The 18,419-nt window shown below is 36.3% G+C and overlaps 1 protein-coding gene across 1 annotated transcript; it reads left to right on the forward strand.

Moving 5' to 3' along the window:
- The first annotated feature begins 13,994 nt into the window (after positions 1-13,994).
- On the forward strand, positions 13,995-16,004 carry LOC139841630 (uncharacterized). Its single transcript, XM_071831841.1, has 3 exons — positions 13,995-14,347; positions 14,822-14,915; positions 15,210-16,004. The coding sequence occupies exons 1-3, from the start codon at positions 13,995-13,997 to the stop codon at positions 16,002-16,004; spliced, it is 1,242 nt and encodes a 413-aa protein (XP_071687942.1).
- Positions 16,005-18,419: the final 2,415 nt, after the last annotated feature.

An 18,419-nucleotide genomic window follows, 5' to 3' on the forward strand; every position in this document is an offset into this window, starting at 1 on the left:
ATTTCGTTTACACTGCTTTCGGAGCTTAGGTAAATATCCATGTCGGAATAGCTGTCGGAATAGCTATCGGAATCTGAGGGACTCGAACTAGTTGAGGGATTCACCTCGTACGAATAGATGAAGGATTTTTTTATTATAAGAAATAGATTATAGGACATACATTAGTACCCTGCAATACATAATTTACATATGCATATATAATACTAAAATCCCATAAGTTACAGAGGAATGTACGGAAGTTGTCAGGCAAAGTCTACCGTACAGATATGCTAAGATATGAATTAGCAGATATGCTAAGATATGAATTTTTGTCTATACACTTTTCATGCAGTCAACGCAATAAGATGTGTCTAGACTAAGAATAATGAGCAGGTAATTTCCTAAAGATGATAAACAGATGATTTCCAACAAAAATGATAAGCAAAACTTTTGACATGCAGACACAGTCGAAGTCCAGACTTACTAATGCATCCTAACGACTATCAGTTAGACACACTAATGCAAGACCTGGTTCACTAAGACCACCGCTCTGATACCAACTGAAAGGACCCGTCCTAATCCATCTGGACGAAGTCTTCAACAGCTGGTCCCATTGCGAGGTTCTGACCACTATATGCCCTGAATGACTCCATGTAATATGAGCAAATGCACAGCGGAAGGTTTCTTTCATACCTGAGAATAAACATGCTTTAAAGTGTCAACCAAAAGGTTGGTGAGTTCATAAGTTTATTATAAAACAATAAAATTCATCATTTTGATAGACCACAAGATTTAAATGCTGCATGGTACAAATGGGCACGAATCCTATACCCACCTGTAATGTACATGCGATATATTTTAAATACAGTACACCTTTCTCGTGTACGAAACCATTTTTCATAAACCATAGTATCCGTACACATATCTTGTGCACAAAAATAACATACACACAACCTGTGTATAAAATCATTCTCTCGATATATAACATTCATATCAATTGGTGGCAATTATCATGTCCACATAATTCAATGGTGGCAATTATCATGTCCATATAATTCAACGGTGGCAATTATCATATCTACATAATTCAACGGTGGCAATTATCATGTCCACATAATTCAACAATAATCCGCAGAACTTCTGTCTGCATAATAATTCATTCGAGGAATGTTTTGATTGTGTCTATCTCGTCAAACATTTATAAAAGCATTTCATGTATTCGCAGTTCAAAATATATTTCAAAAGCATTTAATAAAGCAGTTATAAAAACACCGCATGTATTCTCAGTCCCAAAAATATAAAGAGTAAAAGGGAGCAAATGAACTCACAATACAGTATTTTGTAGTAAAAATACATATGACGACATTGAACAATGCAGGGTTGGTCTCGGATTCACGAACCTATATCATTTATATATATATATATATATATATATATATATATATATATATATATATATATATATATATATATATATATATATATATATATATATATATATATATATATATATATTAAAACATATAATTTAACATGTAATAATAATCAACTTAGTATATATGTATTATTTATATAATATATTGCTTATTTTAAAATAATAAGATATTTGTTATTTCAATTGTTATATATATATATATATATATATATATATATATATATATATATATATTTGTTATATTAAAATAGTAAAATAAATATATCATATATTTTAGATAACTTATTAATATTTATTATAAAATTATAAATATGGTTAGATTATATGTATTAAATATATTTTTATATAACTAATATTTATTTAATAAAATTATATCAATAATAAGTAATTATATTAATATTAATGATAGTAAAAATGGTAGTTTTACTAATAATGAAACTTTTAGTAAAAATGATAATTTTACTAATCATGATAGTCTTAATAAAAATGATGATTTTAATAACAATGATAATTTTAAAAATAACGATATTTTTAATAATAATGTCAATAGTCATAATAATCTTCGTGCCTAATTCCTAACTTTTAAATATGAACTCGTTAGTTCTAATTCGAAATCATAATTTTTATCGTACATGTGTTAATATAATTATAATCTTCTTCCGTATCATCTTTTACTAACATTTTCATATATTCAAATTTAGTCATAGTTAACCTCTTTCATATCCATAATATAATATAATAGTAATAATAATAATAATAATAATAATAATAATAATAATACTAAAATTAATATTAATAATAATAATAATAGTAATAATAATAATAATAATAATAATAATAATAATAATAATAATAATAATAATAATAATAATAATAATAATAATAATAATAAAAATTAATACCTTGAATATTAAATATGTCCATTAATATTTAAAGAGTCCAAGATTATGACCCATTTGTTTTGATAGATGGATCCCTAAAACAGCCCATCAAAGAGTCCAGTAAAAATACGGTCTTCTTTGAGTTAGGTTTATGTTGAAGTATAGGAGATCGAGTAGAGCACTCACCAGTTCATTTAAAACCATGGTTTCGATTTTCTTCTCTGCTCATCATCGATCACCTCCATCATCATTTCATCATCATCGATCTTCTTTACCGTAATAGAAATCGACAGAAGGTTGCAGGTATTTTTTTTGGGAATTCGATGATGATTGCCGATGGGTTTGATAAGGGGGTTGATTAATCATACTTCATCTTCTCAAATCATAATCATCATCATCTTCATCCACACATATTAATCAAGTAGCAATCATCGATGAGTAGCAGGTCATCGATTTGTCACCATCCCCGTTCGATATCATCACCAGCCTTCGTCATCCGCCTCCATCATCAATCAATCAATTAGTCGGTCAATTAATCGATTCAAGTAAGTAATTGATTCAATGATATTCTTTTAATTTCTTTAATTCCTTTTTATTTTCTGTATACTTATTTGGTTGAACGAGAGTAGCTATTATTGTTGTTCTTGATGGGTTTGATGATGGTAATTAAAAAAAATGATGAGTATAGTGGTGTTCATCTTCGTGGGTTTTGTTCCAAATCAGAATCAAACAGTTGTAAATGGTTTCGATTTTGTTTGGTTCGCATAATTACTCAGGATGCATAGCAGCAGCTGTAGTAATGGCTAGGGTAGCAGAAGTTGTAGATTGTGGGTTGTGGTGGTGGTTATTAGTGGTGATCTGTTGTGGTCAAACAGTAATAGATGAGTAGTAGTGTAAATAAAAATTATAAATGGTAGTAGCAACTTCACCTGTTTGCAGTAGTGAATGACAGTGATGTGTGATGGTAACTTGAGGTGATAATCGTTGACAGGAAACCAAGCTTCTTTTGGTTGTGTTTGGTTGATTAAAAATAGTAACAAGATCAGGACCTGCTGTGGTGTAGTGGTTTGTGAGGTGTTGTCGGACAGAAATAGATATTACGAGCTGCAGCAGTAGTCTTTTATGGCGGCGGCTTATGGGTTTGTAGAGTGGTGAGGGTGACGAATCTAGTGGGTGTGGTTGTGTTTTGTCAATGAAAAGAAATATAATATAGTTGCTGTTAATTGAACATTGATATGGCAGTAACAACATAAAGGAATAACATTCGCCAACTAGTGGTTGCAGATGCAATAAAACTTGTTGTCTGTGGTTTGTAGTGGAAACGTTAATCGGTGACAGAAAGAAGCAGTAACAGCTAACGTGTTTGATTTAATTTACAGCTGCAACATCCTTTTAAAGAAGAAGTTTGGTGATTAATATGAGCTCATTTGAAATAGAAGGAAGAAACATAAAATTTTGATAGTCAATGGTTGAGGCGGTCGATGGCTTGATTTCAAGAAGCAAAATGTTTGTTTTAATGTAATTGTGTAGGTAAGTGTGTGCACAAATATGTTAAGTATATATATAATAAAATTCAATGTTTCAATAAATCATGAAAGAGACAGTGAATTCACCTTGGATACTTTAATTCACGGATCGAAAATGTATTGTGACATAAAGGCAGTCAAGAATAGATTTAAAGTTTGATTATATTGGTCTCAAGCAAAACAGGATATGGAAAAAGGTAGTAGCAACAAAAGAAGTGGGTTTATTAAATATGATTACCAAGTTGTGTGTTCCTATAACTTTAAAATATATATATATATATTTATATGTATATAAGTCAAGATATTCGTGTTTGTCAAAAGAACAACAATGATAGAATATATCTCCTAATTGCTCATCAATGACAAGAAGATAAAGAATTACAGCTGCCACTTTATTTATTTTTATATACATGTGCATGTTACTTGCTTCATGATAAATTAAGATTGAGAATTTGGTCTTTAGAGCTCATCACGGTTAGTCATACCACAAAATAGCCGGTGGACCACAGGTGATGATCTGATCCTTAATTGAAAGACATGATTACGTCAAACAATAATGTCACATGTACATGTTATATCTCTCAATTACTTTTGAACATGCCACACTTGAAATAAGAATCAACTACAAGAAAGAATTGACCCTAGAATCTTGTATATATTTAGATCTCATGTAGGTATATCATTTGTATAAATGTTATTTTTACAATGTTAGTAACATATTATGTAATTCAAATAAAATGAGTAAAACTAAAATTAAATTACCAAGGGCCTTGAATTTATAAATTATTTTTAGTGGTATACAAATAGACGTGAGGTGCCAATAAAGTGGGTACTTACCACTTTCCAGAAATCATAATTTATTTTAAAATCACATAAGTTCGTTTGTAACTCGTTTACTATCAATCGACTGACAATTGAGTGTTTCTGTCGTCAACTAAATAGATTCGAAATTACAAAATATATATTTAATGTACTTTATTTATATATATAGAATAATTATCATATTTTTAGTTTATTTTACTATATTAATTTTAATACAACAACATATAATATTTAAAGTTAACTTCCAAATTATTATATTTATATATATACATAAATATTTAGATACACACAAATCTATTTACAAGCAATCGTATCATGAGTCGTCGAAGATGGCCAAAGGTTAAATGAATTCATGTAAATAGTTCAAGAATTTTTGAGACTCAGTTTAACAGACTTTGCTTATCATGTTGAAATCATATAAGATTAAGTTTAAATTTGATCGGAAATTTTCGGGTCGTCACAATAATTATCAAGGAGGAAATCAGGTGTTTCAAGGTAACCAAAAGACTTATCCGTATAGGGCGCCTGGGTTAAATAACAGAAATCAGCAAGCACCACCAAGGAACTTTCAGCAACCTATTCAACCAGTTCAGCAGCCGATCGATAAGATGCCTTCATTTGAGGAGTTATTAAGGGGTTTATTCATGATGACGGACGAGAGTATTACTACTTTGAGGCAAGATGGTGAATATACAAAGCAGTAAGTTAGAAGTCAGCAGGCCTCGATTGAGAACTTGGAATGGGATGTGGGGCGTATCGCTCAATCTTTATCGGAGAGACCACTGGGTGCTCTCCCATCTAATACGCAAGCCAATCCGAACAACAAAGGTCCAGCTAGAAATGAGCACGTGAATGCTATAACCACCTGAAGTGGTTTGGTTATTAATGAGGAGACTCCGAAGTCTCCTCATGTTGTTTCTCCTAATGTTTTGCAAGTACCTACTAATGAGGAGTCAAAGAAGGATGAGCCTAAGGGTGATAAGTCAACAGATGAAGAGCAAAAGAAAAATGATCCACCAGAGATCATAACTAAATCATCGCCATTGAAGGTGTACAAAGCACCAATTCCATATCCGAAAGCCTTGAAAAAAGATAAGCTAGCAAGTCAATATCAAAGGTTCTTCGATATGACTAATCAAATCAGCGTGAACATGTCGCTTGCGGAGGTGATAAGAGGGATGCCCAAGTTTTTAAAGGACCTAATCTCTTCGAAAGGTTAGTATGTCGGCCACGTTCCTCCATGAGGAATGTTTGACTATTTTGCAAAAGCAAAAGATGCCTCCAAATTTGGGAGATCCCGGTAGCTTTATAATCCCTTGTTTGTTGGGATATTCGGTAGTGTACGATGCACTTGCTGATCTAGGAGAAAGTGTTAATTTGATGCCCTACTCGTTATACTTAAACTTGGCCTAGGATACTTGAAATCAACTAGGATGGGGATCTGTTTGGCTAACCATTCATTTGACACTCCCATAGGTATTGCAGAAGACTTGATTGTAAAAGTGAACAACCCTTGTCCGAATAGGGAACCATTAGTCTTTCCGGCCAATTTTGTGATCCTTGAGATGAAAGAGGACACTAAAGTTCCTATCATTCTAGGTCGACCTTTCCTAAACACCGCGGTTGCTATCATCCATGTCCAAAAAAATTAATTAAGCATAGTTGAGGTGACGAAAGAGTAATATGTCATGTTGACAAGGCCATGAAACAACCCAAGTCCACCGATGATACTTGTTTTCAAATTGATGTTATAGACTTGTGTGTTGAGAATGATTTACAGGAATTTTTGGAAGTTGACACTACAGGTTTTGTTCCCATTGATGGTAGTGATGATTTTGATGTAGCGGCCGAACTTGAGGAATTGTTGAAAGTGAATATTGATGATGAATTTAGTGATGAAGAAGATTCCAAAGAAGAGGAACCGATCGAAGAGATCAAGGAGGAGGATAAGTTCTGAATTAAAACTTCTTTGGAAGAACCACCCGTTCTTGAACTTAAGGAACTACCGGAACATTTAGAGTACGCCTATATTCATGGTACATCGCAAAAACCGGTAATAATCTCTTCTAATCTTTCCGGTAATCAAAGGGGTCGGTTACTTAATCTTTAGAGGGCTCATAAACGAGGGATTGTTTGGAAAATGACCAACATATCGGGCCAACCCCTCCTTTTCCACTCATAAAATCCTCTTAGAGGATGAGTACTATTGGTACGATTTTCCGTATAGCGTGTAAGGTACCAGTACAAGACAATAGCTGCTCAGCGTGTGGTGTATTCTGGGAATCAATCTGTAATTGATCCATCTAGCGTATTGCTTCTAAGAGCTAATGTGCTTTTAGAGTAAGAAAGAACTGTGTGAGAGAGAAAGTGTACTTCTCTCTGACTGAAGTTCAAATCAGAATGATGTGAAATGTGGTGACCCAGGGGGTCTATTAATAGTCGTAGAATATTCGAAATTCTCGGGATACACGTGTCAATTACTGAGTGGTTTTGTTACACGAAATATCCGAAAGGTCGGTGACGTGTGCTGACGTGGCTGCGTGCCGTTCACGCACTGAGCTAAAGGGCTTAAGCATAGAAGCTGCCTGCAGGGCTTACACTTGACGCTGGGAGGCCTGTTGAGCGCTGGACGGCAAATACTGAAAACCGCCAAATTTCATTATGTTTTGTGTCACTTGATCCATTTTTCTGTATAAAAATGGTGTTTTTATGCGTGTATCTCCTAGGATACACCATTAAGTCCCCCCAGTTTAATGTCTTTATTTTTGGAAAAAATGAAGTCATTAAACTAATAAATAAAAGATGCTTTTTCCTCGAAAACATAAAACTGTTGTAGCCGTCTGTTTCTCTGTGATGGCGTTACATTACCAATTATGAAATTTCCCCCAAAATATTTTTGATTTATTTTCAAAATTTAAATTGCTTGTTCTATTGATTTGGCCCATACACGTGTCTCAATCTCATCCCTTTATTATCAATTTGCTTAACTATAAATAGCCCATCCCCTTTTCCTTTTTCCTCTTCCGAAAACTGATTATTTGATGTGAAGATATCTTGCAATTTATTCATTTTAGCGGTCTGTTAAGTGCAAGGTCAGTGATCACTCATCTTTCTATTCTGCTTGAATTTTTATTTTTCATACTACCATGGTCGAATCCAGCAGCACTTCTTCTCAAAGGGACAATCGTGATGTGAGCACTATTCCGTCAAGTATTACTGAAGCCGAAATAGATAGACTATGTATAGATCATAGGAACCTTATATTGCTGAACCCCATGGTTCCTTCTCCTAATGATAGGGCAAATAATCCACCTAAAAAGATGTTTACACTGTATAAGCTTCAACTTACAGGTAACCTTCGTATTCCTCCCACTGTTTTCCTTCAAGAACTTCTATCTCATTATGGGATTGGCCTTAGCCAAATTCACCCACTTGGTTTGCGAACAATTGTGCTTTTTGAATTGTACTGCAATGTTGTTGGCAAAATTCCGAGTATAAATGTTTTTCACGAGTTGTTTAGGACTTGATTGGTGAGTAAATCCTGGTACTGGAATGAAAGAAAGAAACATCTTTAAAAAGATGGAAAGAGCCCTTCTTTTTTGTCAACGAAAGGGTTATCAAAGATAATTGGGCAAATATTCGGAAATGGACGAAAATCGAAATAGGAGTAAGTAAATCAATCATATTGTCTGATGATGAAAGAACAACTGTTGAAGAGTGGAAGTTATTGGAACTTCCGCAACGTTCATATGCTGATAACGAAGCCATTTTAGTCCGTTGTGGGATGAGTGACAGTTGGCGTACTGGATTTGCACCAGTGCTGCACTGGAAAGGTTGTTGTAGGCATGTTAAAAATATGTTATACTTGCATTATGTCATTGTAAAATGTATTCTTATATGCTATATATTCAATGTGTTCATCTTCTGCAGAAGAAGAAATGCAGGTCTTTAAAGTGTTCAAGAAGGCCAATTTGGATTCCCTTACTCTTACTGAACGACCAAAAACTCCTGCAGAACTTGAGGCTGATAAGGCCAAAGACACTGTGTTTGAAGAACAACTTAAGAGCCCTGAACGGCCTACGGAAGGCAGCAATGATGAAGCTGCACAGCCTTCCTCATCTGATGTGGAAATTATTGAGGCTAATCCAAAATCGCCTACCGCAAAGAAGACTGGGACATTCACAAAGCGTGTGTGGAAACGTGCCTACTGATTTATGTCATGTAATTATGTCTATAATATTTGCTAATGCTAATCTATAAAGTTATTTATCTATGATGCAGAACTGGTTTTGCCAGCAGAAGATGATGAAACCACTGCTAGTGGTAAGAATGATGACAAAGCTGCTGATGTTGAAGATGAAGATGAAGAAGAGGAGGATGAAGAAACACATGAGGATAACACCTTTGAAACTCCTTTTTTTCACTAACCCATTAACTTCTACAAGAATAGGTACAACACAATCTTCTTCATCCTCTCAACCGCCTTCCGTTGTCCCTCTGGCTGGCTTAAGAAGCTTTGTGGAAGATCCTGTTAACAAATCCGACGGCTTTTTTAATTTTCTGAAGGTACATGTCACCAATTAATTTATTAAAATCCATTTGTATTGTCCATATTGTTTGTAGTTTTTTGAATGTGTGCTCATTTTTGTAGGGAAATACGATTGCTGATCTTTCTTCATCTTTAACTACAATGACCCTTAAACAAAGTTGCCAACCGACTGTGCATCGCTGGTGCTTCTGAATCACCATGTTCTCCATGGTCTGAAAATGTAAGAGGCTCAATCAACTCTTGTTGACAATGCTGTCCAGAATGCAAGCAAGCTGAAAAGGATGGAAATTGATTTGAAAGATGCCAATCTAAAATGGAAGACGGCAGTTGATATGGAAAAAAAGAAGGAGGAGACACTTCAGTTGGTTGAGAAAAAGTGTGTTGTTGAGAGGGCTGAAAAAGAGAAGGTAATGGAAGAGAAAGATAAATTGTTGAAGGAAGTGGAAGAGTTGAAAAAGATGGTTGAACAAAAAAATGTCGTGCTGATGAAAAAACTGTTGCTGCTTCAGAGAAGAAATTTATTGATTTAAAGATTGGTATTCCTGCTCTTGTGCAGAGGGTGTTAAGTTCTGGGATTGTTGGCCAAACTTTTCACAAATATTTGTTGGCTGTAGTTGAGAAGGATCTCTCTGATGCTACAGAGGAAATTTTGAGTGCTTTGCCTGTTAAACCTTATCCTTTACCCACCACCATTTCAAAATATATCAGACCTGATGCTGAGGTTAAGTCACAGGCTGCGATAAATGAAGTTACCTCCCTGAAAATTGTATCTGTGGAGGATATTTGTGGTAGAGAAGATGCATCTATGAAGGACATTTTAGATGTGCCTATTTGAAAATACAACTAATCTGTAATAACAATATGTAACATCTTTATGCTGATATTATGTATATATATTCTTTCCTTATGTTTAATGTTGGCATTTTTTGTTGCTTTCCATGATTAACATATAACTGCTATATGTGTTTAACCATTGCAAGCTCTCAGAAAACTTAGATTTCATATATCACATCATATGAAATGATTTTTGCCTTAAATTAATTTTTTATTTTTGCCTTGAACTGATTTTTGATGTTGTATATGAATTGAACTGTCATCCATCATCCGTTCTGCATTAGATCATTTGTTTTAGAAAGAAATATCGAGAAGTCTCAAACAACTTCTGAAGTAAGATATGAATGAATCATAATGTTGTTATGATATGTATATGTTATAAAAATTGATAAATCTGTTGTTATGCTATGAATCATTGGTGTTCCGTTTAGCGTGTTACGCTCAGGTGTTGTGCAGCTTACAAAATACACTTGTATTTAATTTTTTCTTTTGTCACGATATAAATGGATTTATGCCGTTGTGATAAACCATTATGTATGTCATGACATTATGAGATCTTTATTTTTGACTCGGTGCCCTCTAGCGAAGTAAACACTTTATGCTAGCCGATCCCTTGTGTCTAGAATGTTGACACAAGAGCTTCTACCATCGGGGGCATAAAAATGCCTTGCCTTATGTGGGTAGGTATGAATGTTATGCTTTATATTCGTAACGGTTTGCATGAGAAAAATTAAATATTTATTGATATTCTATTGCCGCACATACAACATTTTGTGCAACATCTTCATATTGGGTGATCATTACCAATTAGAAAACTACAAAAAGTGTATTGTGCTTTGTCTGAACTGATGAAAAATAAAAACATGATAAACAAACTGCTCTGCACGGTTCATGTTATTATACTATTTTCCGTGCAGCGTTTTGCATTTTGGATTTTAATGTCCCCATATTTTGGGTGTTTTGAAATACCCGTTCACATCATTTATGCTAAACAACTGCCTCGACGATTCTCCTCTAACAAAATTCCCCTGAGCTTCATAAACAACTGATCTTTCCCAAGCTGGACCCACATATTCAGATCTTATCACTGCCACACCATTTGGTATTGGGAAACATAATTCTGCATGCGGTGTAGAAGTAATTGCTCTAAATTTGCGAACAGTCCGCCTAATAAACAATGCATTGAATCTTGATCTGCCATCAAGAACTGTAAAATCCACAATTTCTGTTCGAACCAAAGGATGTGTTTCCAATGTTACATCTAGTTTCACCTTACCAACTGCCTTCATTGATTCTCCCGTGATGCCAGCAATTTTCAAATTCGTGTAGCGAAGCCGATCCTTCACGCTGAACGGATAATCTCTAAAAAATGCAAATACAAAAGATCTGATTCACTACCTGTATCAGTATAAATTCTGGTGAGCTTCTATTTGCAATGACAGCTGAAATGACCACAGGCTCCACTGATAAACGCCAATTTGGAATGGTATGAAATATAATTGGAGAATACATCCACTGTTCCGTCCTGCGCGCTCTGTCTGCATCATTTTCATCCACCGTATTCCATATAACCTTGATGTGCATTTCAGGGGTTGGATCCCTTTCATCATTTCTTTCTTCCCTTCTATTCCAATCACGATGTCCACCATGACGCATTTTGCCTTGCCAATCACGATGTTCATCATTTCTTCTGTACTTTTTTCCTGGTAAAAGATGATTTAACTCTCCAGCCTTGATCTTTGCAATGATCTCTCTCATCAATGACTTGAAATTATCAGTGTCATGTCCATATGCTTCATGGAACTCACACCACTGGTCACTCTGTGGTCCCTGATGCTCTTCCATTGGTGGTGGAGGGTGAATGGTTTTCATAACAGGTTCTGTGAACAAGATTTCTTTTGGAGTTTTAGTTAAAGCCATGATAAGTGGATGCCTGTCTAATAGCTTTCGATGGTGATAATTGTCATTTGGATGATTATTCCCCTTCCAACCGTGTTGCTGTTTCTGGTAATTGTTGTCATAACCACGTTGTCTCTGATAGTTGTCATTCATGTTCCGTTCTTCGCCTTGCTGCCTAAAGTTTCTTTGATAATTATCCACTCTTGGATATCCCATTTCTCCTACTCTCAAGTGTTTCTGAGCAATAACCAATGCCCGATGCAATGTTTTTGGAACATCATAACGCAAAGCATGAATTACTCGTGCAAAACGTCGGTGATCAAGACAAAATATAAAACCTGAAACAAGCTGAGCCTCTGGTATGTCTAGTATTTTTTGACACTCAATGGTATAAAGCTTCATGAAATCACTCAGTGATTCATTTTGGTGCATTGTTATTTCATGTGCATCAAGATGTGATAACGTGCAGCTTCTCAAACTTTGATATTGCATCACAAACTTTGCCCTCAAATCAAGGAAACTGGTAATACTCCTTGGTGGCTAACTAGCAAACCACTCCCTTGCCATTTTCTGCAGTACCATTGGAAACATATGGCACGCAGTTTCATCTTCCCAATGCTGTAACCTCATAACACCTTCAAACATGGTGAGAAAGTCTTCTGGATCTATTGTGCCATCATAAACACCGATAGATGGAATTCTCAAATTTCTTGGCAATGGATAATCTGCAATTCTAGGGATAAAACACTATGTTGACTCTGCCATTGCTGGCGGTTTGATAGCTTCATCTCCAGTAATCAAAGCAAACAAATTATCCACAGGCGTTGCACGGATGGCTGGTTGTGCTAATTTCTGCTTATATCGTGATGGTGCCATTTTAGTCAAAATTTCATCCAGTAACTTTCCTGCCATTTCCTCACTCATAAAGAAGTGCTCATCTTCTTCTCCAAAATTCCAATCATCTTCCACAAAACCTTCATCACTGTATTGATTCTCAGTATCATCAACCAAAGTATTCAACTGATTGAATAGCTTGAATAATTGTGATTTGGAAATTGATTTTCCTTTGCTGTTGTGCTCAACATTCACATCAGATGTCTTCTTAAAAGAAACATTATGTGTTCCTCGCCTGGCTTTCCACATTCCCCAACTAGAACTTCCCATCAATAGTTTCCTCAATCGTGGTATGGTTTCATGAACTTGATCGTTTCCTGTATCAGTGTGCAAATGATCTTCTTCCTCAATTGAAGTCTCTTCAAGAATTAACTGATCTACTGGTATATATTTTCAATGATCTTTTCATCAACTGGTTCAAGTGCTGCTTTTGATGAGGTTTTTTTGGTTGCCTTCGTGCTCTTAGTGGTTTTGGTGGTTTTTGAGATGGGTGGCGCCATTTGTTGGTACAATTTTACGTATAGCGGCTGTAAGGTACCAGTACAAGACAATAGCTGCTCAGCGTGTGGCGTATTCTGTTGATTGTTGTTTGCCCTCGAGAAATAATCTCTGCAGACCCGGAACATGGATTAGAGATCCGTGGGGTGGGCACAATCAATCTGGGGATCAATCTATAATTGATTCGTCTAGCGTATTGCTGCTAAGCGGCTAATGTGCTTTTAGAGTGAGAAAGAACTGTGTGAGAGAGAAAGTGTACTTCTCTCTGACTGAAGTTCAGATTAGAATGATGTGAAATGTGGTGACCCAGGAGGTCTATTTATAGGCGTAGAATGTGCGAAATTCTCGGGATACAAGTGTCAATTACTGAGTGGTTCTGTTACACGAAATATTCGAAAGGTCGGTGGCGTGTGCTGACATGGCTACGTGTCATTCACGCACTGAGCTAAAGGGCTTAAGCATAGAAGCTGCCTGCAGGGCTTACGTTTGACGCTGGGTGACCTGTTGAGCGCTGGACGACAAATTCTGAAAACCGCCAAATTTCGTTATGTTTTGTGTCACTTAATCCATTTTTCTGTATAAAAATGGTGTTTTTATGCGTGTATCTCCTAGGATACACCACCAAATTTCATTAAATTACTTGACGCCCGTTTAATCTAACCGATCTCCGATAGCCCATGGGTAAGCCCAGTCCAAGTTGTACCGAAAAAGGTGGTACGACCGTTGTGCTTAATGAAAAGAACAAGCTTGTTCCAACGCGTACGGTCACTGGATGGAGAGTTTGTATAGACTATCGTCGTTTAAACGACTCTACTAGGAAGGATCACTTCCCGCTACCTTTTATCGACCAAATGCTTGAACGATTAGCGGGTAAGGAGTTTTACTGCTTCTTAGATGGATTCTCCGAGTATTTCCAAATTCCCATCAACCCCATCGACCAGGACAAGACCGCATTTACTTGTCCTTTTGGTACTTTTGCTTATCGCCGCATGCCTTTCGGGTTATTCAATGCACCAGGAACTTTTCAAAGGTGCATGATTGCAATCTTCCATGACATGATCGAGGAGTGTATGGAAGTCTTTATGAATGACTTCTCCGTCTTTGGAGACTCCTTTGATACATGTCTTTCCAATCTTGAACGTATGCTAATTCGATGCGAGAAAGCCAATTTAGTCCTGAATTGGGAGAGATGCCACTTCATGGTGAAGAAAGGCATCGTTCTAGGCCATAAAATATCTCGTTCGGGGATTGAGGTAGACCAAGCCAAAATCGAGGTCATATATAAACTACTTGAACCGACGAGTGTTAATGCCATCCGTAGTTTTCTCGGTCAGGCGGGGTTTTATCGGCGATTCATAAAAGAATTTTCTAAAATCGCTCGACCCATGACCCAACTTCTTGAGAAGGACATTCCGTTTGATTTTAATGATGATTACAATAACGCCTTCTCTATTATGAAAAGTAAGCTCACACAAGCTTCTATAATTGTATCACTTGATTTCAGTTTACCTTTTGAGCTAATGTGTGACGCTAGTGATTATGCGTTGGGAGCAGTCTTAGGGCAACACCATGATAATCATTTCCGTCCAATTTACTATGCAAGTAGGACACTAACAGGAGCTTAAATCAATTATACAATAACTGAGAAAGAGCTCTTTGCAATCGTCTTCACGTTTGAGAAATTCTGACCTTATTTGGCATTATCTAAGACCATTGTCTATATCGACCACTCGGCCCTTAAGTACCTTTTTGCTGAGAAAGACGCTAAGCAACATCTCATTCGTTGGGTTCTTCTCCTACAATAATTTAACATTGAGATTCGCAATAAAAAGGGGGCCGAGAACCTCGCTGCTGACCATCTTTCTCGACTTGAGAATCCTAATTTGTAAAAGGTCAATGAGTCGGATGTTAAAGACACGTTCCCTGATGAGTTTTTGATGTGGGTCGAAAAGGATCTCGAAGTCCCATGGTTCGCGGACTTCACAAATTACCTAGCCTCGAGTGTTCTTCGAAAGGGTTTTTCTTATCACCAAAAGAAGAAATTCCTTGCGGATTTGAAATACTATTTTTGGGATCACCCATATCTTTTTCGAGTTTGTGCGGATCAAGTGATTAAATGGTGTGTGTATGGAAAAGAAGCTCAACAAATTCTTGAGCATTGTCATCAAGGTCCCACCGGTGGTCCATATGGACCATGCCATACCGCCAAGAAGGTTTTTGACTCGGGCTTTTATTGGCCCTCGATCTTTAAAGACGCTCGTGCATTTGTCCACACTTGTGATGCATGCCAAAGAACGGGCACCATCACCAAAAGGGATGAGATGCCACAAACTGGCATCCAAGTGTGTGAGGTTTTTGATGTGTGGGGGATTAATTTCATGGGTCCATTCCCAAGTTCCCACACCTGCAAATATATCTTAGTAACAGTCGATTATGTATCTAAGGGGGTGGAGGCCAAAGCTCTACCTACTAACGATGCACAGGTCGTGGTGAATTTCTTGAAAAAACTTTTCTCGCGCTTTGGAATTCCAAAGGCGCACATTTCCAACCGTGGCACCTACTTTGCAAACCACCTTCTCGAAAAGATGTTGAAGAAGTATGGTGTTACTAATAGGTTCTCCACCGCTTATCACCCACAAACGAGTGGGCAAGTGGAAAATACTAATCGTGCTTTGACGTATCCTTGAAAAAACGGTTAATGATAATCCGAAGATGTGGCAAAGCAAATTAGATGACACGTTGTGGGCCTTTCGAACCGTGTTTAAAATGCCTCTCGGGACCACATGGTTTCGACTCATTTATGGTAAAGTGTGCCATCTTCCGGTAGAGGTGGTACACAAAGCTTATTGGGCGTTGAAAAGTGTGAATATGGATCTAGAAAAGGCGAGTGAGAATAGGCTTGTGCAATTGAATGAGCTTGATGAGTAGAGGTTAGATACGTACGAGAACTCCTTTTCGTATAAGGAGAACACTAAACGTTGGCATGATGCCCGTTTACGAGAAAGGAAGGAGTTTGAACCCAGTCAAAAAAATCTTACTTTATAATTCACGGTTCAAAATATTGCCGGGAAAACATAGGTCACGATGGTCCGGTCCATTCGTGGTCAAAAAAGTTTTTTTTAGCCGGTCATGTTGAGTTAATTGGAAAGGAAGGAGAATGTTTCAAGGTGAATGGTCATCGGTTAAAGTTATACCACGAGGGATTCAATGAAACCGAGAAGGAGGATCTCACCTTTTACTCGGAAGATACTTGATCGTGGATAGGAGTCGAGTAAACGACTCATTAAAAAATCAACTTTGTAAATTTTTGTAAGTTTATCTGCGTACATTTTGATAAAACCATAATATCCAAAAACAATAAAAAACCTAAAAAAAGTAAAAAAAAATCAGCCGGTCAAAAATCACAGCCGCATCAAAATTCTCGCGATCGTGATTATGTGACAGAAAAATGTTGCACGAAAAGACCATTAAATCGTGCTCACGATTTTCCTACATGTGCTCGCGATTCGCTAAACGCGGTCGCGATTTGTTGTCTTCCGGTCGCGAGATGTATGGTTCACATCAGGTCGAAATTTAAAAAAAAAAGAAATCACGGTCACGATTCTTTCTCATGCGGTCGCGATCGGGGCCGATTGGGCTGTTTATATTTTCTTTTATTTAATTTATTTTTCTCATAACACCAACATAAACACATACTAGCCACTATTTTCTCCTCTCAACCCATAAACCCTAATCGATTATAACACCTTCTAATAAACGAATCTTGCAAGAACTATGGCTCCTAAACTCAAATTGGTAATCAATTCATCACACTTTCTTCTAGTTTCTTTTAATTTTTTCTTTGAAATTATTTGTTTATGTGGGTATTTGATGAAGATAAGTGTGGGGGATTAATTACTTGTTTAGGGGCCGATTTTGTTGTTGATTATGTGTTCTTAACAAGATTATTGCTTGATGTTCATGAATTAGGGATTTTGGGTTTTGATGTTTGATTGATGGAATTAATGTGATAATATTGAGTGTATGCTTGTTTAGATTGTAGAAATTGCCATGAATTATTGATTTGATCAATTTTTAATTTTAGGGTTCATGAGTAATTTGGGGTTTTTGATGGTTGACTGAGGTTGACTCAGTTTGACCTCTTATTTATGATTGATGATAGTGTTGTGTATATATGCTATGATATCATGCTCGATTTGTTTTGTATGTGCTTAGCATGTATAATGTTTGTTTGGAAAATGTCAAGTATCTCTTATGGTTTTTGTTGAGATTATTCATGAATGATAGAGTTATTTGTCAATTTTGATGTTTGAAGTGGTTAGTTGGAATTGAGTCTTTGTTTGAAATTGGTGGTTAATGAAAATGTTGAATTGTTTGAAGGTCACTGGTATGCTATAGTTCATGACTAAATGGTATTCATATCTAGTGATGGTTTGATTTTAGGAAGTTGCCATGACGTTTATAAGTTTCACTAACGATAATAGGTTTTGTGAAACTTTATTTTGTGGTTGTTTGATGTTTTATAGGGCGCGAAAAGAAGCAAGCCTTCTTAATCTAATGAGACAGATGAGAGTGAACAATTACCTCCTCATCCATTCGAGTGTCAAATCACCAAGCGCATACGTCCGTTCTTAAGGTGGGAACGTCGGGTGCCTAATTATCATCATCGAATGAACATCTTACAAATGCTTTATGAACGTGAATGTATTGCACCCCGATATCCCGATTGGGCTCCGTTAGCCGAAGTGGGTGTTGAAGATGAAGTAAGGGGCATGTTGGTTGAGGATGAATGGGGGAATGAGTTTCAATACAACGATTGGGTTAAGTTCTTCCATTTGGATCGTCCGATCTACAAAGTTTGGTGCTTGGAGTTCTTTAGCACTTTCTCTTACATTGAAGGAAACCGTGCTCTTGATACTAAAGATTTTGTTACTTTTCAACTTGGTGGAAAGTTTCATTCTATGACTTTGCGCGAGGTTGCCAAAGCTTTGGGTATTTACATTAATCTTGAGATGACAGCACCTCACTTAAAGAGTTATTTGGAATCAGGTGAAATTTACACGAGTAAGGGTGATAAGCATGGTGATTGGAAGCTGATTTCA

Source organism: Rutidosis leptorrhynchoides, chromosome 4 (assembly GCF_046630445.1).
Source record: "Rutidosis leptorrhynchoides isolate AG116_Rl617_1_P2 chromosome 4, CSIRO_AGI_Rlap_v1, whole genome shotgun sequence".
Classification (NCBI taxonomy): Eukaryota; Viridiplantae; Streptophyta; class Magnoliopsida; order Asterales; family Asteraceae; genus Rutidosis; species Rutidosis leptorrhynchoides.

Coding starts and splice junctions, on each gene's coding strand:
- LOC139841630 (XM_071831841.1), top strand. CDS start 13,995: ATGGGTAAGCCCAGTCCAAGTTGTACCGAAAAAGGTGGTACGACCGTT. Junction 14,348..14,821: donor GCACCAGGAACTTTTCAAAG/GTGCATGATTGC, acceptor ACTTGATTTCAG/TTTACCTTTTGAGCTAATGT. Junction 14,916..15,209: donor ATTTCCGTCCAATTTACTAT/GCAAGTAGGACA, acceptor AATTTGTAAAAG/GTCAATGAGTCGGATGTTAA.